The sequence below is a fragment of the Chrysemys picta genome, chromosome 14 (genome assembly GCF_011386835.1).
Source record: "Chrysemys picta bellii isolate R12L10 chromosome 14, ASM1138683v2, whole genome shotgun sequence".
NCBI lineage: Eukaryota > Metazoa > Chordata > Testudines > Emydidae > Chrysemys > Chrysemys picta.
Window position 1 is genome coordinate 12881191 of NC_088804.1, and position 19158 is coordinate 12900348.

The window sequence follows — 19158 nt, forward strand, 5'->3', positions numbered from 1 at the left end:
ACATAAGTCAGGAGCGTATACCCGACGATTACATGTGCAAAAAAAAAAAAAAAAAAAGCTTACGGAACTTATGGAACTTTTCCCCTAAGTCTGGATTTGTGTAAATTGGGTTTGTGTAACCTGGGGAGCGTCTATGGAATTGGAAAAGGTTCAGAGAAGGGTGACAAAGATAGTCACGGGTATGGAACAGCTTCCATATGAGGAGAGACTAAAAAGATTAGGGCTGTTCATCTTAGAAAAGAGACAATTAAGGGCGTATATGATAGAGGTCTATAAAATCATGTATGTGGGGAAATAGGGAACAGAGAAATGTTTATTTACCCTTTCCCGCAATACAAAACCCAGCGGTTACCCAATGAAATTAATAGGCAGCAGGTTTAATACAAACAAAAGGAAGTAATTGTTCTCACAATCCATAATTCACTTGTGGAAGTCATTGCCATGGGATGTTGTGATGGCCAAAAGTATAACTGGGTTAAAAACAAAAAGTACTAGATAAGTTCCTGGAGGATAGGTCTATCAATGGCTATGGGCCAAGATAGTCAGGGATGGAATGTCACGCTCAGGGTGACCCTAAACCTCTGACTGCCAGAAGCTGGGAGAGGAAAACAAGGTGGATCTCTCCAAAACTGCCTTTTTCTGTATGCTCCCCCTGAAGCTCTGGTATTGGTCACTATTGGAGTTAGGATTCTAGGCTAGATGGACCATTGGTCTGACCCAGTAAGGCAGTACTTACGTTATGTTCACCTGCACAACACAGGCAACTTACAACCCACCCACTAATTCCTACATCCAGCCCAAATCTGTTGCTAACCCTTGTTGGCATATACCTCCCAACGTGTGTGGGTTTTTTTAAAGCCACTGCTGCTGGAGTCATGAGATTACATGAAAACATCTTACTTTATTAATGAGAGAGCTGGTTTCTAGCTTTCATTGTTGTGGAGAAAAGCTTAAGAATACAAACAATTAAGGCTCACAAACCAGAAGGCAAATAAAAAGCCGTTTAAAAAAAAATTCATATTCTTTTGGGGCTTGACTCATTATTTTTTGAATGCCTGTGATTGACAACACCAGTACTGTGATGTTAAAATTACAGAACTGTATCATTGCCAGTATATGACATCCTACATGAGGTATTGTTGGAGCAGGGAACAGTGGTCAGGAATCTTCTGGGTTTTATTCATAGTTCTGCCATTGACTTCAATCCTGGAAAAATTCTTTCCTCCTTACGATGGCATCTTCATCCGCTAACGGGTTTAATATTCATATCATACTGTCAGGTATAGTTAATGTTTGTAAAATGCTTCCTGATTCACACTTAAAAGATGCTGTAGAAGTGCTTAAGTATTATTATTATCTGGATTTCTATACAAAAGGTAGAGAAGAATGCTCACATTATTTCTTAGCAGGGTTCCATGCTCAACTCTCTTTAATAGAAATAGATTTAAAAGAACAAATTGACCCTTTCAGATTGTGCTCTGGTTACTCAACTATGTCATAATGAAAGTATTCCATTCAGATTGCTTCACTCAGAAAATACACTCTATACAGTGGATTTATTGCTTCAGTCATTGCAGTGGGTTTATTTTTTATACAATAAAGAGCTTGCTTTCAAATGAGACTTGGAATTTTGGTGAACAATTTCACTGAAAGTTTCAAAGGAGAGGAAATCAGCCTATTTGTACATGTAAATCAGTTAATTTTCACTTTCAAATGGGAACTAGATACATAGCTTTTGCTACACGCTTTGGACATGTAATTACTAGTTGGTAGATTTAAATCCAGGCCCACCCATTTCCTCCAGCTGCAAAATGGGTAAATACTTCCTTTAATTTCATCTGGTAGCAACAGTGTTTGGAAGGAAGGGGTAACTGCAAATATCTGCTGCTCAACTTTCGAGCAACAGTGAGAAGTGTGAATCTCTTATTTAGAAAAAGGGGACTGAATACCATGAACATCATCCACCTCTAATCTCCTTTCTTACTCTCTTCATTCCTTTTGTTTGTCTTCAGAACTTCAGAACTTCCTTCACCACCAAAGACAGAGACACAGCAGTTCTGCCAAACTCATTAAGTCTAGAACCTTTGCAGACTGGAAATTTGCTGCTTCTTCATAACCAACATTCTCTGGTGGCAGCCTTCTTCTGTAGTTAACTTGCCTTTGTGGAAATGAAGAGAGATCCTATGAAGCTGTTCCTGTGGCTCTTGCTGGTCATCTCTGATGTTTTGGCTTTCAGAAAGGAGAAACCTGTCGGAGAAAGGGCTGTTGAGCTAATGAAGAAAGCCCCTCTAATTGATGGGTATGTAGAATGTCTTTTTTTTCAATACTCCTTGGTAATGAGAAGGATAGCTCAGTGGTTTGAGCATTGGCCTGCTAAACCCAGGGTTGTGAGTTCAATCCTTGAGGGGGCCACTTAGGGATCTGGGGCAATTTCATTAACAGGGTTAACATTTCTAAAATGGTGGCCTAAACATAAGATATCCGTAGGTATTCAATATACACTATGTGCAGGCATGGAAGGTGGATGGCTCAAGACCAAGTTATGTAGCTAGTAGACTAAGGTAGGGGCTATGGGGAGATGCTAAGTTACATGTAGTAAAATATATATATTTTTTGTTTGGAGAAGAGTTACATCAAATAGCTTGAAAACCAGCCAAAAACCTTTAATTCACCCTTCCCATACACCATAAAAAAACACCTTGGTTTCCTTATACACACATACTTAAGACTAGCAAAGCATATTAAATGTAACTGTACTTTATAGTGAACCTCCTAGATCACTTATGAGATGCAACAAGAGAATCAACCATTCACAACAAATTATTGAAAATCTGAAAAATATGGATCTAGCAAACTAAACACTTCAATGGTAGGATTTCAGTTTCAATCCTTGTAAACAAATATTGGTGTATTTTAAGCCCCCCCCATTATCCTCTGCCTGTTACAATGGGAGACTAAGGGCTAAATCCTGTAAACCCTGAGCACAGGGCCAGATTAACTCTCCTGTGGGTTTGGGGCTATTAGATTTTGTGGGGTCCCTGGGGGTTTGGAGTGGGGGAGTGGGATCAGGGCTGGGGCAGAGGATTAGGGTGCGGGAGTGGGTGCAGCTCCAGCTGGGGGGGGTGGGCTCTGGGGTGGATCCAGGGATGGGACAGGGGGGTGGGGTGCAGGCTCCAGCTGAGAGGTGCTTACCTCGGGCGGCTCCTGGTCAGTGGCGCAGCAGGGCTAAGACAGGATCCCTGCCTGCCCTGGCTCCGTGCTGCTCTGCTCCCCAAGGTGGCCGACATGTCTGGCACCTAGGCAGAGGGGCCAGGCTGCTCTGTGCAGTGCATGTTGCCCATCCCCACAGGCGCTGCCCTCGCAGCTCCCATTGGCCACGGTACCTGGCCAATGGGAGCTGCGGAGCCGGTGCTGGGGGCCGAGGCAGCGTGCAGAGATTCCTTGAACACCCCTCGCCCAGGGGCCGCAGGGGCACATTGGTGAACTGGCGCTCATGGCTCCAGCCCGGGGTTGGGGCAAGCGCCGAGGCTCGGGGACCAGTGTCCGGCCGGCAGCGCAGAGACTTGCCACGGGCCGAATGAAAAGAAGAAGTGGGCTGCATCTGGCCTGCGGGCCTTTGGGGCCCCTCTTAGCACGAGGCCCTGGGCTGCAGCCCCTAAAGCCCCTGCATTAATCAGGCCCTGCCTGAGCAGCACAACCAATTCTGATTTCGCCCTGGGCTCTAAAAGCAGAGGCCCATCCATTGTTGCACAGCATCAGTGGATCTTAGCAGGTTCTGAAGACCAGAGATGGAAGCAGCACCCTTGGCACAGCATTTATGTCTCATTGCATTAGCTTATTACTCTGAAGGCATTTTCCATTTGAATTCAAAGGCTATTTATAAACTCCTTTGGCTCAAGTTGCATTAGTCTTCAGGGGAAATTTCAGCGTTTTTCTACTTTTGCATTATGCAATTCTACCATCTCCCTTCTTCAGCTATAACTTTACTTCCTTTTGTATATGTTTATAAAGCAGGCAGCACGATATGGGAGCATGCCCAGGCAGCTCAGAGGAACATTGTTTCTGTTGAGTCTGACTTCATCCAGGAACAGAAGGGAAAGGGGTCACTCTAGCACTCAAATACTATTATGCTGTAACCAGTGGTGAGCTGGAGCCGGTTCGCACCGGTTCGCGGGAACCGGTTGTTAAATTTAGAAGCCCTTTTGAACCGTTTTCCCGTGTGGGACAACCAGTTCTAAAAGGGCATTTAAATTTAACAAGCGCTCCCCGCCGCGGCCCCAGCTCACCTCAGCTCTGCCTCCTCCCATGAATACTCCGCCCTGCTTCTCCTCCCCCCTGCTTCCCGCGAATCAGCTGCTTGCGCGGGAAGTCTGGGAGGGCTCAGAGCAGGCTTCCTGCTCAGGCCCAGGAAGACGGAGCTAAGGTAGGGGAAGGGGAGGAGCGAGGAGGGCCACGCGCCCTGGCCGGTCTCTGGCCGTGGTCCTGCCCGGCCCTGCGTCCCCGCCTGCCCGGCTCTGGCCGCAGCCCTGCCCGGCCCCGCATCCCTGGCCGCCTGGCTCCGGCTGTGTCTCTGTGTCCCCGGCCGCCTGGATCCTGCTGTGGCGCGACATGGCCCAGCTCCGGCAGCGCGGGTCCGGGCGCGGCCCCGCATCCCCAGCTGCCTGGCTCCGGCTGTGGCTGCGGCTCTCCCCAGCCTCCTGTCTCCTGTCGCAGCCCTCCCTGGCTCTGGCCAGCTGCCTGGCTCTGGCCAGCTGCCTGGCTCCCGCCGCGTCTCCGGCCCCGGCCCCGCGACTGTGGTCCTGGCCCCGTGTCTCCGAGCTCCTGCCGCCTGGCCCCTGCCCCGCGTCCCCGGGCTCCGGCCGCCCAGCTCTTGCCCCGGGCCTGCGTCCCCGGGGCGGGGCAGGGAGCAGGAAGGGGGTATTGGAGAGAGGGCGGGGGAGTTTGGGGGGTGATGGGGAGGTGGATAGGGGTTGGGGCGGTCAGAGGGCAGGGAAGAGAGGGATTGAATGGGGTCAAGGGTCCCGGGGGGAGCAGTCAGGAAGGAGCAGGGGTTGGATGGGGCGGTTGGAGGCAGTCAGGGGTAGGGGTTCCAGGGGCAGTCAGGGGACAGAGAGAAGGGGTGGTTGGATGGGGCAGGGGTCCCGGGGGGCCATCAGGAATGAGAGGAGGGGTTGGATGGAGTGGTGGGGGGCAGTCAGGGGACAGGGAAGGGGGGTGGATGGGGCAGGGGTCCCGGGGGGTGGGCTATGACCCCCTCGTGGGGTGAAGAGGGAACCGGTTGTTACGATTTTGGCAGCTCATCACTGGCTGTAACTCAAATAAAATTCAAAAATCCAACTTGCCTGCCAATAGCATGGCTGCTATCTGCAGAGCCAACATTTGAAGAGAAAGAGTGGAGATGGGAATAGAGCTAGAAGAATAAGGTGGAAAGAGGGGCTTGTGAGAGAAACTTCAGCATCAAGGAGTGAAAGGGGGAAAACCTTCAGGACAGCAGAAAAAAAGATCTGCAAGGAATGAAATTTGTTACAGAAAGTGAGGCTCCAAACAAACCTCACTGCGAGGTGGTGCTTAAAGTGGGCTGAGAAAAGTGGGTGGGGTTTATCATAATTTGGGAGCAATAGCTTTGGTAAGACAGTCAAGTCTGGCCTTAGGGAAAATGGCACCCTGGGTGAACTTGCATTTTGGTGCCCTGGCCCCCATGGGCATGGTGCCCCCCATTGCCCCTGGTCACCACCCTCCCTTCCCCCCCAACCCCTGCACCTTCCTCCTGCCCCTGCACTGTGCCCCCTTCACCCCAACCCCTGCACTGTGCCCTCTCACCCCAACCCCTGCACTCCCCCATGCCCCCTAACCCGTGCACTGTGCCCCCTTCACCCCAACCACTGCATTCCCCTCCTGCCCCCTAACCCCTGCACTCTGCCTCCTTCACCCCAACCCCTTCACCCCGCTCCTCTGCCCAGAACCCCTGCACTTTGCATGCCCACTCCTCTGCCCCTAACCCCTGCACTGTGCCCCTGACCCCTTCACCCTCCTCCTATGCCCCAATACCTTCACTGTGCCCCGTTCACCCTGAGCCCTGCATTCCCCTCCTGTGCCCCCTTCACCCCAACTCCTGCACCCCCCTCCTGTGCCCCAATACCGGCCCCTCCTGTGCCCCAGCCCCTGCACTGTGCCCCCTTCACACCAACCCCTGCACCTCCCTCCTGTGCCCCAACCCCTGCACTGTGCCCCCGACCCCTTCATCCCCTCCTGTGCCCCAATACCTGCACGGTGCCCCCTCACCCTGACCCCTGCACCTCCCTCCTGCCTCCTTCACCCCGACCCCTGGACCTCCCTCCTGCCCCCTTCACCCCGACCCCTGCACTGTGCCCCCTTCACCCCGACCCCTGCACCTCCCTCCTGTGCCCCAACCCCTGCACTGTGCCCCCGACCCCTTCATCCCCTCCTGTGCCCCAATACCTGCATGGTGCCCCCTCACCCTGACCCCTTCACCCCCCTCCTGTGCCCCAACTCCTGCACTGTGCCTCCTTCACCCTGACCCCTTCACCCCCCTCCTGTGCCCCAACCCCTGCACTGTGCCCCCTTCACACCTACCCCCTGTACCGCTCTCCGGCCCCCTAACCCCCTTCCTGTACCCGCGTGGGGAAAGTACTGACCCACCTGGATGCACAAAGCAGCTGGCACTGCTTCCGGCTCCCGCACTGGACTGCTGCTCCTCTGCCCTGTGAACCCCCTGAGCTGCATAAGGGGAGGGCAGGAGAACAGCAGCTGCTGATGCCTCAGCACAGCCCAGGTTGGGAAGTGACCTGAATGCAGGGAGCCCTGGTGTTGTGTGTGTTGGAGGGAGAGAGAGAGAGAGTGTGTGTGTGTGTGTGTGTGAGAGAGAGAGAGAGAGACAGTGGGTGTTATGTTGATGGTAGGGTGACCAGATGTCCCGATTTTATAGGGACAGTCCCGATATTTGGGTCTTTTTCTTGTATAGGCTCCTATTACCGCCCACCCCGTCCCGATTTTTCACACTTGCTGTGTGGTCACCCTAGTTGAGGGGAATGTGTATGTGCCTGAGTGTAGGAGTGCCCTGTCTCTTTAAGAAAGCACTCAGGGCCAGGAGCCTGAAGGCTTGTGTTCAGACACAAGCAGCCACCAGGAGCTCCAGACCCAGAGAGGCAGCAGCACACACAGATTCCCCCTGTCCCCTCACCCCAGCTCAGTGGAAATCAGGTGCATGGGTGAGGGGGACACCTGGACACCAGCAGACAGGAGGATGCTCCCAGTCCAGAGTGGCTCTGGGGAGGAAGTGTATGAGGGGGGGACAGAAACAGCACATGCGAGGAGGGGAACCCCTGCTCCAGAGGAGTCACCTGGCTCGGACAGCTGGTCATCCAACTGCCCCCGAACCCCCTCTCCAGCGCTGCTGCTCACCTGCCTGCCTGCCGCCTCCATTAGCCCAGTTGGCCCTCAGCAGGTCAAGTGGGAATCCAAACCCTGCACATGGCGCCCCCTTTGGTGGGGGCCCGGATGGCCCACCCCGGACTTGATCCAGGAACGTAAAGGAAAGGGGTCACTCTAGTACTCAAATACTATTGTGCTGTTGTAGCGCTGAGAGACCCTGGTCTGTCCGTGGCCAGGATCAAACCGGGGCCACCCCCCCAACTCTCCCTACCGCCTGACTCAGTCCTGCCTGCACTGGGGCCAGGTCCGACTCTCACTCACCCCGGCCCCGTGCTTCCCCTGCGTCTCCGGGGCCTCTCTCCAGCTCTTGTGGAGGGAGGAGGAATGGCGAGCTTGGGGAAGAGGCGGGGATTTGGGGAGGGAGCCAATGGGGAAAGGAGGGGGCGGAGTCGGGGCGGCGGGGGCTCAAGCCCTTCCGGGCTCCGGAGCCTTTGCTTGTTTGTCTAGTGTCCCAACCTAAGATTGGTCGGGACGCGGGACAAACAAGCAAATATCGGGACAGTCCCGATAAAATCGGGACGTCTGGTCACCCTACTCTAAGGCCTGGTCTACACTGTGGGGGGGAGATGGACCTAAGATACGCAACTTCAGCTACGAGAATAGCGTAGCTGAAGTCGACGTATCTTAGGTCGACTTACCTCGCGTCCTCATGGCGCAGGGTTGACTGCTGCCACTCCCCCGTTGACTCCACTTCCGCCTCTCGCCGCGGTGGAGTACAGGAGTCGACGGCAGAGCGATCAGGGATCAATTGATCGTGTCTACACTAGACACGATAAATCGATCCCCGCTAGATTGATCACTACCCGCCAATTCGGCGGGTCGTGTAGACGTACCCTAAGTAATCTCGGCGCCACTAGATGGGATAGAACACCACACCCAGGAGGTGTGTGAGTTACAGTAACTCAAATGAAATTCTAAAATCAAACTTGCCTGCGAATAGCATGGCTGCTATTTGCAGATCCAACATCTGAAGAGAAAGAGTGGAGATGGGAAGAGAGCTAAAAGAATAAGGTGGAAAGAGGGGCTTGTGCAGTGATGAGCTGCCAAAATCTTAGGAACTGGTTCCCTACCGGTTCTTCGGCGGCACTTCGGCGGTGAGTCCTTCACTCGCTCTGGGTCTTCGGCGACACGTCGGCGGCGGGTCCTTCAGTGCCGCCGAAGACCCTGAGCGAGTGAAAGACCTGCTGCTGAAGTGCCGCCGAAGAACCGGTAGGGGAACCGCTCGGTGAGTACAAGCACCACGTGCCTCCCAAAACAGCCTATTTCCCCCCCTCATCCAATCCCCACCCCCACGTCCTGCCCCCGACTGCCCCCCTCAGAATCCACAACCCATCAACCCCCCCACCCCCGCTCCTTGTCTCCTGACCACCCCCTCCCAAGACCCTCCACCCTAACTGCCCCCCAGGACCCCACCCTCTACCCAACTCGCCCTGCTCCCTGTCCCCTGACTGCCCCAACCCCATCCACCACCACCCCGAGAGACTCCCGGAACTCCCACGCCTACCCAACCCCCTCCCCTGTTCCCCGTCCCCTGATCGCTCCCCCCAGAACCTCCGCCCCCTCCAACCGCTCCCTGCCCCTTATCCAACCCCTCCTCCCAGCCCTGGCCCAGCCCCCTTACCATGCTGCTCAGGGCAGCATGTATGGATGCCGCACGGGCCGCTGGAGCTCGCAGCCCCACCCCCTTACCATGCCGCTCAAAGCGGCAGGAGCTGCGGAGCTGCCCAGGAACGGTGCAGAGCGCTGGCGGCGCGGCACACTGAGGCTTTGCAAGAGGGGGGAAGGCGGGAGAGGGGCCGGGGGAGCCTCCCCAGCCGGGAGCTCAGGCGGGCTGGATGTGGCTCGGGGGCCGGTGTAATGACAGAAAAACCTCCCTCTCCCAATTGTCCACTCCTTTAACAACCGGTTCTAAACCAGCTTCTAAATTTAACAACCGGTTTGCGCAAAACGGTGTGAACCAGCTCCAGCTCACCACTGGGCTTGTGAGAGAAACTTCAGCATCAAGGAGTGAAGGGGAAAAACCTTCAGGTAGGGTGACCAGATGTCCCGATTTTATAGGGACAGTCCCGATTTTTGGGTCTTTTTCCTATATAGGCTCCTATTACGCCCCACCCCCATCCCAACTTTTCACAGTTGCTGTCTGGTCACCCTACCTTCAGGACAGCAGAAAAAAAGATCAGAGGAATGAAATTTGTTACAGAAAGTGAGGCTCCAAACAAACCTCACTGCGAGGTGGTGCTTAAAGTGGTCTGAGAAAAGTGGGTGGGGTTTATCATAATTTGGAAGCAATAGCTTTGGTAAGACAGTATTTAAAGTGTACCCCTCAGCCACTCAACCTAATTAAATTTTATTTGCCAGGTTTGCAACCTCTCCAATCTCTAGAGAACTGTTGCAAGGGTGTTGGCAGTTAACTTTCAAGGGGAACTAAAAGTAGATAGATAGATAGATAAACATTAGGAAAGGACAAGCTTGTTTGTATCATTAATGCTATTTATTTTACTTCTTAGGCACAATGACCTTCCATTACGACTGAGGATATTGTACCAAAACAGACTAAGTAAAATCAACTTAAAAATTCTCAACACCACACGCACAAACATTCAGAAACTTCAGTCTGGCCATGTCGGAGCTCAGGTATGTACTGTTGGTGCTATGACATGGATCTCTTAGAATATTTATACTGCTTGTTCTACAGGTGGATCTGAGCAAAATCCAGACACACATCCAGATTTTGGATATGCCATAGTTTAGGAGAGGTGTTTCAGATCTGGGATTTTGATTCAGCCCATGATAGAAAAAAGGGAAAACTACATGGCTACAGAAGCTTTTCTATATTTACATTTGCCAGACTTTAAAATACCTTTGCAGAATCCAGCTCCACTTATCCAAAGTTTTATGTATTTTTTTTTTACAGCAACTGAATTAAAAAGTTGTTTTATCCTCCTGTCCTTGGAAGACTGTGTGAGTGATTGGGGTTGCCAAGAGCCTATTATCAGCGAGTGTGCCCCTAGTCAGATTATGTGTTCCTTTGGGATTTCCCAGTGATGAAAGCTCCCCAACAAATTGCCAAGGAGGAAGTGGTTTTATTTATGATTCTGCTGATAATGAAGTCCATGAACTTGTTGTTTGGCCTATCAATGTCTCTTTTTCAGTTTTGGTCGGTGTATGTTATATGCAGCGCTCAGAACAAGGATGCTGTGCGTCTGACCCTAGAGCAGATTGATGTTGTCAAGAGGATGTGTCAAAGCTATCCAGAACTTGAACTTGTTAATACTTCTCAAGGTGATACTTTTTTATAATGAAAATGTTTCTTTAATGAGATTGCAGGAGGGAATATATGTGAGATGAAGTACTTGGCATATCACACATTGCATATTAAGAATGCTAGTTCTGACATTTACGGTTGTGAAATGATTGTCTGCTGCTCAATGCAGATAGCTCTACGTCTTTGTCTTCAATTTACTGTGGCGTTTATCTTCCCTTTAAACTCCAGGTATTGCGGATAGTAAAAATATAGCATGCTTGATTGGAATAGAAGGTGGCCATTCCATTGACAGCAGTCTCGCAACGCTAAGGATGTATTATGACCTGGGTGTTCGGTACATGACTTTAACGCACACCTGCAATACTCCATGGTAACTGATGTGCCCTTGTTTCTGTAACGCTTACTTTTCCAGTGCAAATGGATGGCAGTTTTAAGAGGGGCCAAAATTGGTTTGAAAAATGTGGGAAACTGCTATCTGTGACTAATGGTGGAGGAGTTGAAGGGTGACTGGTGTCCTTTGGATAGGTCCGCTTGTTATGTGGTGGGTTGAAGAAGAATCTGTTTGCCACTTGATATCTCAGTGACATCATGGGATCTATTTTAGTTTGTTGGCAAAATAAATACAGGGAAGTCATCATCTCCATTGCTTTGTGAGAAAACTAGAATAGGATGTAACTGACACGTTTCTCTTCTGGAAGGAATGTTACTGAGACTGGTAAAAAGTTCGTTACAGGCAGGAAAGGCAGTAAGAAAGGGTTTTCTGTGCGATCCAGCTAACTTCATACATTCCTTATTGGAGTGGTGAGTGCTGTGTGTGAATTCAGCTCTTGATGGCACTGGAGACTCTCCTCTTTGGCCAGCCCCAAGCACATACCACATGTATAGCTGTGAAGGCTTGTGTACTGCAGGTGGGTGGGCTGGCGCTCGGTTCACACACCTCCATATCACACACCTATTGCCTCTCCCAACTGCTGGCCAAGCACACCCCTCTTGGACATACCCAGTGAAGGAAGGATTTGGATCCCAAACTCTCCCTGTAAGAAGCAGATTGATCCATCTCCTAGAAGACTTTGCTGTCATACCTCCCTCCGCCACACTAGTGGTGATGAGCAATGCTTTTTTAACCCACAGTTATACATCAGCCCTTAAGTCTGCTTAGAGCCCCCTCATCCTGCAGCTTCTTCTAGGGTCAGCCTTAAGTCCTCTGTCCACAAATTGACCAGCAAGGAAAATGTCATTGCCACACTCCTGTCATGGTGTGAGAGGCGTCCACACACTTTCAGTCTTAGGATTCTTTACTGAGGGAATTAATTGTGATGTAGACATCTGGCACTGGGAACTGCACTATGCCAGTTCTTTCCACAAACACCTTCTGAGCAGTAACGTTCTCTGCTGGGTTCAAACCGGTGACCTAAATACCAAAGCCTGCAAATCATATTTCTAATTCCTGAGTCACACAGACCCATATGGGGTGAAGAACAGCTAACAGTAGAAAATGGCCCTGCATAACGCTGTTTCTTCCTACTGATCTAGTTTTGACAAATTGCCCTCCAGTATCCTCTGTTTGGCTATTGATGCCAGCCTGAACATCCTGTATCCACTTCTTACAAAGCCATTGTCATATCTTTCTACACTGTCTCCATGGACATAGATTGTCCTTTTGGAATTGCTCCTGAAGACCACCACTCTCTGATTAGTCCTAAAGACCCACCTCTGCTGTAACACTCACAAGAAATAAGTCAACAAAAGCATTCTTTATTATATCATTTAAAAAGTAACCTGTGCCCATGCTGCACTCAGGCCTAAGAATCACCACGTTATTGCCCTGTTGTAATTCCTTTTCTTCCTCACCCAAACTGGCCCTGGTCAGATGGCGTGGGTGCAATTTTAAAAGTGAACTTAGTTTTGGTGAAAGATACCAGATTGATAGCCCTGAAGTCTGCTAGTGACCCCTAGAAGTGTTGCAGCATTAGACAGCATGCACTTCCTCAAAGTGCCGCACCCATGTGAACTAGTTCTGACCTGGAGGACTAATGTCTAGGAGTGAGATACAAGCATGACATTGCATGAATGAGAGCTATGCTTATCTGTAAACTCAGCTATATGACTTCGGGGTGAGGGTTTTTTACTGTGTTCGTGTGAAATTTGATTGTTTGGATCTAACCCACTAGAATAATGCAATGGTTTCTTACATGTTTTCTTTTTGAAGGGCAGAATCTTCATCAAAGCAAGTACATAACTTTTATCCTAATCTGAATGGTCTGAGTTCATTTGGCAAAGTAAGAATCTCTCCTCAATGGCAACCTAAGCAAACTTTTCTCTCATTAACACCTTCAAAGATTCTGGTCCTTTTTTTTTTTTTTTTTAAAGCAGTGTGTCTGAAGAGATTTAATTACTATAAATTGTAGATGGCCTTGGGATGGGGGATTCAGAACTTAATAGTAGAGAGAGAGTAAAATATGTAAAGAGACTGACTATATAGTCCTATAAAAACAACGAGGAGTCTGGTGGCACCTTAAAGACTAACAGATTTATTTGGGCATAAGCTTTTGTGGGTAAAACCCCACTTCTTCAGATACATGGAGTGAAAATTACAGATATGGCATTTATGCCCATATCTGTAATTTTCACTCCATGCATCTGAAGAAGTGGGTTTTGTTACCCACGAAGCTTATGCCCAAATAAATCTGTTAGTCTTTAAGGTGCCACCGGACTCCTCGTTGTTTTTGTGGATACGGACTAACACGGCTTTCCCTCTGATACATAGTCCTATAGTATGTAATAAAAATTGTATTCTTACTCTATAATTCTATAGACTTTTCCCCATCCTACAGAAAGGATTTCCCTCTATTAAACTGTTTATGTTCCATCATTCCTCAGCCTTCTCTGTTTGTAGCAATTCAGTAAATGTCTACACAACCTTGTGGGTTTTGTCTCTATCAAATTCTGTACAACTTTCCCAGAATGGGATATTTTGAGGGGCAGAAGGTGGGAGTATTCAGGACTTGAGGTACAGTAATAGGTTGCAGGAATTGATAAATCAAGATTAAGGCTAAGATTGTGTCACCGATATTTTTAGTAAAAGTCTCAGACAGGTCACGGGGAAAAAGGAAAAATTCACGGAAGCCGTGATCTGTCCCTGACTTTTACTAAAAATATCCGGGACAAAATGGGGATCTGCGGGTCCCCCCACTGCCTGAAGCTGACAGCTGCATAGGGGCTAGGAGCTGCCGGAAGCAGCTGGGGGCTGTGGGGTACCCTGGCTGCCTGCAGCTCTGGGTGTCCCCCTGCTGCCCGTGGGGGTCAGGAGCTGGGGGTGTCCCTGCCTACTGTGTCAGCTGGGAGCTGCGGTGTACCCCTGCTGTCCGCAGCTCCAGGGGTTCGCAGTGGCCGGGAACTCAGGGATTCCCTTGCTGCCGCTGGGAGCTGTGGAGTGCCACCGCTGCCTGTGGTGGCCAGGAGCTGTGGCGCTCTGGCATCTGGCACTGGGAACTGCACTATGCCAGTTCTTTCCACAAACACCTTCTGAGCAGTAACGTTCTCTGCTGGGTTCAAACTGGTGACCTAAATACCAAAGCCTGCAAATCATATTTCTAATTCCTGAGTCACACAGACTGCAGCTCCCGACCACTGCAGGCTGAAGTCACGGAGGTCGCTGGAAGTCACGGACTCTTGACAATTTTAATATAAACTATCCCAAATCCTGTGGTTCTTTAACTCAGTTTTTACTCCAACTTCAAATGAAGCTGTGGAAGTTTGCCTGAATAAGAACCTCAGGATTCGACATAATCCATTAAATAGCAGCTATAACATGTTCTTGACATTCCTGTTTCAAAATACTTTATAGCAGTTGTTCCATAGACTCAAGTACTGTTTCTTTAAAGAGTGCCCAGGACAAATGGGCTTCTAGAGCCTGATTGCGTTGCCATTAGAGATGGGCCAGAGAAATTCTAATGTGGATTTTGAACTCCTTTTCCTCCCGCAAAAGAACTTCTGTGGTGGTTGGGTCCATGACTTAATCCAGGCCACCTCTATTCAAAAATATATTTTTAGACCTGAAACTAGAAGAATGTTGTCAGTGCTGGCTCAGTGCTCACAAAACATAGCACCTAACACAGAAATTGGCAAAAGTTGAGAAGCACAAATTTGGTCTGAAAATAGATTTCAGTCTTATTTCCAAGGTATTAACTTCAAAAGTAAATTAAATAAGTTTAAACTCATGACTTTGAGGTTCCCATGCTCCTTTATTTTCAGTTATGTTTAGAAGTTTATCCTGGGAAGCCCTCCTGTCCTTTCAAGTGTTCAGATGGCGGGGATGAGCAAACTGGGTTAAATTTTCCTGTCAGAAGTGCATGCAAGTCTGTTGGTTTCCATGAGTGTTGCAAGTGCTTATTTAAGGCACGAGAGACTTAGAATCTGGCAAAATGCAACAAATAATTTGGTAAATTTTCCCACAGCTGTTTCAGAACACTGAAAACTCAAGGAATAAGAAATTGCAACATTTCGTATTAGCAGCAGTACTTATTAGTGAAGTATACAGTATACAGTGAAGTATCAAGACCTGTATATTTTATATACAAGGCTGAGCTTTTAAAAATGTGATAGCTGCAGTTAGCATTGAGAAAGAGACCCTGTGATGTGCTAGTGTGTCCCCATTAGAGAAACGATTAGGAAGCCTGTGCTAGCCACAAAAAACCCACTAGTAGAGAGACCCATACCCACTTCTATGACAGATGCAGAATGTAAGTATTTAGTCACATACATCTGCTAACCGATCTCCTTTAACAGAACGCAATATACTAATACTGCTGTCTGTAAATCTGTGTTAGGAAGTGGTGATGGAGATGAATCGCTTGGGGATGATGATAGATTTATCCCATACATCAGACTCCACAGCAAGAATGGCTCTCCAGATCTCCAGAGCACCAGTTATTTTCAGTCATTCTTCAGCCTTCTTTGTCTGTAACCACCCAAGAAATGTTCCTGATGATATTCTTCAGAGTTTGGTGAGTGACTTGAAAAGATTTCACTCCTCTGGCCGGCCCAAACCAATCCTGCACATACAGGATTCAAAGTGTACTTCTCTTCCTGTCATCTCGGAAGTCAGTTCACTCTTAGTCATAAGCAGATTCTAAGCAATAAGTTAAGCATTTGCTCCTCAGGCTATGGCTTTGGGTTATATTCGGTATGTGACTGCAAAGGTGGAACAATTGTTGGCATGTTGAAAAGAAATGCTTGCAATGAGAGGAGGTTGAATTGGTTTGACATGGTCACTGAAGTAAATGGAGTTACGCTGATTTACACCAGATGAGGATTGCATAAGGGATAGGGAGGCAGCAAATTGTGTTCTCAACTGACCTTCACATGTAGAATGGCATTGATGGGCTGTAGATGGAGCTGCGTTCACATCCCTTGAGGGTGACCATGACACAGGGCCCGTGAATAGCTGCTCACAATACGTCCCTCTATCTTTCAGGAAAGGAACAAGGGAATTGTGATGGTGACTTTCTATACAAAGGTGCTGGCCTGTGGAAGAAAGGTGGTGAATGTTGCAACTGTGGCAGGTTTGCATCTAATACACTGCAGTTCTGAATAATGATTCCTTCTATAAATTTCTCTCGAGTCTGAGCCACATTTCAAGTGCAAATCTTTGTTGCTGGAACGCACACATTTGCCCAGCCCCACACTGTGTAAATCACAGCCACTCAGTGACTTGTAACATACATCCCTTTAGAGTGCACATCTACATCTGGTCGGTTTTAGAGTTTACACTTATTGAGCAACTAAAGGCACAGGCCATTAATAAGTAGCTAGAGGAACGGATGGCCCAAAGTGGACCATTAACTAAATCCTAACTGGGTGTTAATCCCCAGGAAAAGTTCTGACCGTAAATCGTTAGTCTGAGAGTAGAAAACCCCCGAGGGGTGTTGGGATATAGGGGTAATGCAATTTCCATTGCTATATACATGGTATTTCTAGAGAATTAAGGTCCTGCATGTGAGCCAATCATAAACCTCAAATCACTTTTAATCTGTCTAGTTATTTTATTCTCCAAATGACTAGTACTGCACTGAATGCAAATGTCAAGCTAAGCACCAGTAGGTATCAAGGGCCTGTCACATACAGCATTGAATTTTATCCCATGTTCTACACGTATCTTTTGACGTCACATATTTAAAGTGAACGTAGTGCTTTGTCTAAACATTGTGAGACATGTTAACCAAACACCAATATGTCTGAAATAGATTTTCTTCTTGCCCTGTGCTTTGACATTGTTTTCTTTATTATTTTCTTCTAGATCATTTTGACCACATAAAGAAAATTGCAGGTTCAAAATCAATAGGAATTGGTGGTGACTACGATGGAGTGGATCAGTGAGTAAAACGATATATAAATTCAGAAATAAAGTGCTCCTCGGATCATGAGGATTTTCTTTCAGTTCTTTTGAAAATGGCAGGCTACGGCTATCGGAGCAGATTGTTGTGCCGTTTCTATTAAAACACATTTTGATAAAGCAAGGGCTTGATTGTTCCCTTCTAGATCAGTGGGAAGATACATTTCATTTGGTGTGGGGTGGAAATGAGCTTGTCAGCACAACAATCCCCCTATTGTCCTCCTCACCTCATAGGTGCCCTCTTTGAGGTCAGGGATTTGCATGTGCCAGCAATGAATGGCAGAAAAGCTGCCGGCGCCTCAAATGGTTAGCTCTTCTGGGAGGCCATTTGTACTGTATAACTGTTCCCTCCCCCTCCCCTTCTTAGCAACTCGGGAAGGACCACGTGGCCCTGAGGCTAAAGTAGAGGTCTGGCTATGGCTTCCATTGGTTCCAGGGATCTAGGGGCTTGGGGGGCAACATTCTGTTCTGTCAGGGAACCCTCCTCCCTTCAAAACAAGCAGTCTGATCTCTGCACCCTGGCTCCCCTTGCTCATGCCTGGGATTGCTTCTGGGGTAATGTATGGCCCAGCATAACATATGGACTATAGCATAAGACTAGGCTGCTTGGCATTTGCTTGCCTTTAAGCTTTTCTCCTTTCCTTTTTTATTGACTCTTGACCTTGCGCATCTTTCTTGCTTGTGTCAGAGACACTTGGGCACAAGTCATATCAAATGGTGTGGATCACAAAAAAAAGTCTGCTCCCACAGGGACTAGCCATTCAGTAATAGAAATCTCCTACACGGCAACAGTTAACAATTGGAGCTTATTGTCTTGTACACATTTTCACTAGGATATTCAATAGAACTGGTGTTGGGGGTTCCTAAAGTGCTGAATGAGCCATGGACAAAAGGGATGCTGCTGCTAGCTTGCCTGACACAGATTTAAAACAATGAGCCCTGCACATAGTCTTTCAAAACAATGCCAAAGGCCCATGAAAGTAAACCCTGGAAGACCAGGTATGCATAGGTTTGGCTGCTTCTTACTTCCAGCTCCCATTGCTGTGACAGGAATTACACAATAGACGTCAAATTGCTTATTGCATTCCCTTCAAATGGAGGGTTTCATGTAGCTTTCTTTGCATGTCCAAAACTCCCAGTGAGCTCAAAACTGGGACTTCTCCCAGGACTTTGTCCCCCTAGCTTCTTCTGATAAATGACTTAACGTATATAGTAGAGTAGAAAAAATGGTCAGCAATTGTTCAGGGTATCATATGCGTACAGACTCTCTTTTTAATAGTATAGAATTTCATAGGTGAGAGTACACTACAGCCTTCTGTTGCATAGATGTTTTCCTGGCCATCAGAGATGGGGTGTGGGGAATGAGGGGTGTTGTTTTTTTAATACTGCTCATGCTGCTTTAGTGTCTGCACAGAATGTAGCCTCTCTCTAGAATGCACAGTTTAGTCCCACTAAAGGAATGCTTCATGCAGAAAGAACCTTGTTTGGTATGGCTCTGGGGCTCAACTGCTCTCCCAATTAAGTCAGTTGGACTTTTGATTTTGACTAAATTGGGAGAAGGGTTGAGTCCTCTGGTGACCTGTTTGTCAACTGGACCCTTGCCACAATCATTTAAAAACCCCTCTCTACATTATTCATCCAGAAGTATGGGTTATATATATATATAGTATGCCATTCTGTGTTTGTTGTTGTTGTTAACAGATTCCCTGAAGGATTGGAAGATGTTTCGAAATACCCTGCATTGATTGAGGAACTTCTGAGAAGAGGTTGGACTGAAAGCGAACTGACAGGGGTTTTAAGGGAAAACTTCCTCCGTGTTTTCAAGGAGGTGGAAAAAGTAAGATTAAAAGCAGTTGCAAAATTATGTTGACAAACACTGAATTTCCGGTTGCTGCCAAGGGGGAAAAGAGACTGTAGTTCTCAAAGCCCCGCTTTTTTTGCTGTGCAGGAAGGATGTGAAAAACAAGGGAGGGAGTTAATACAAAGATTCAAAATGGCTCTTGGGAAGCAAAGATTAGAAAAGAGGCAAGGGGAAGAGTGTGGATGG

General features: G+C 48.3%; 1 protein-coding gene across 8 annotated transcripts in view; it reads left to right on the forward strand.

Annotated features, from left to right (window-relative positions):
• Positions 1-19158, forward strand: part of LOC101934489 (dipeptidase 2) — a 45501-nt gene that overhangs the window by 20843 nt on the left and 5500 nt on the right. For all 8 annotated transcript variants that reach the window (XM_005289760.5, XM_008166922.4, XM_008166918.4 and 5 more), the window contains 9 exons: positions 2013-2299; positions 9960-10086; positions 10605-10734; positions 10946-11087; positions 12927-12996; positions 15547-15723; positions 16194-16281; positions 17016-17091; positions 18813-18948. In XM_005289760.5, coding sequence (XP_005289817.2) covers positions 2169-2299; positions 9960-10086; positions 10605-10734; positions 10946-11087; positions 12927-12996; positions 15547-15723; positions 16194-16281; positions 17016-17091; positions 18813-18948 — 1077 coding nt within the window. In that variant the 5' untranslated portion in view covers positions 2013-2168. The remainder of the gene's footprint in view (positions 1-2012; positions 2300-9959; positions 10087-10604; positions 10735-10945; positions 11088-12926; positions 12997-15546; positions 15724-16193; positions 16282-17015; positions 17092-18812; positions 18949-19158) is intronic.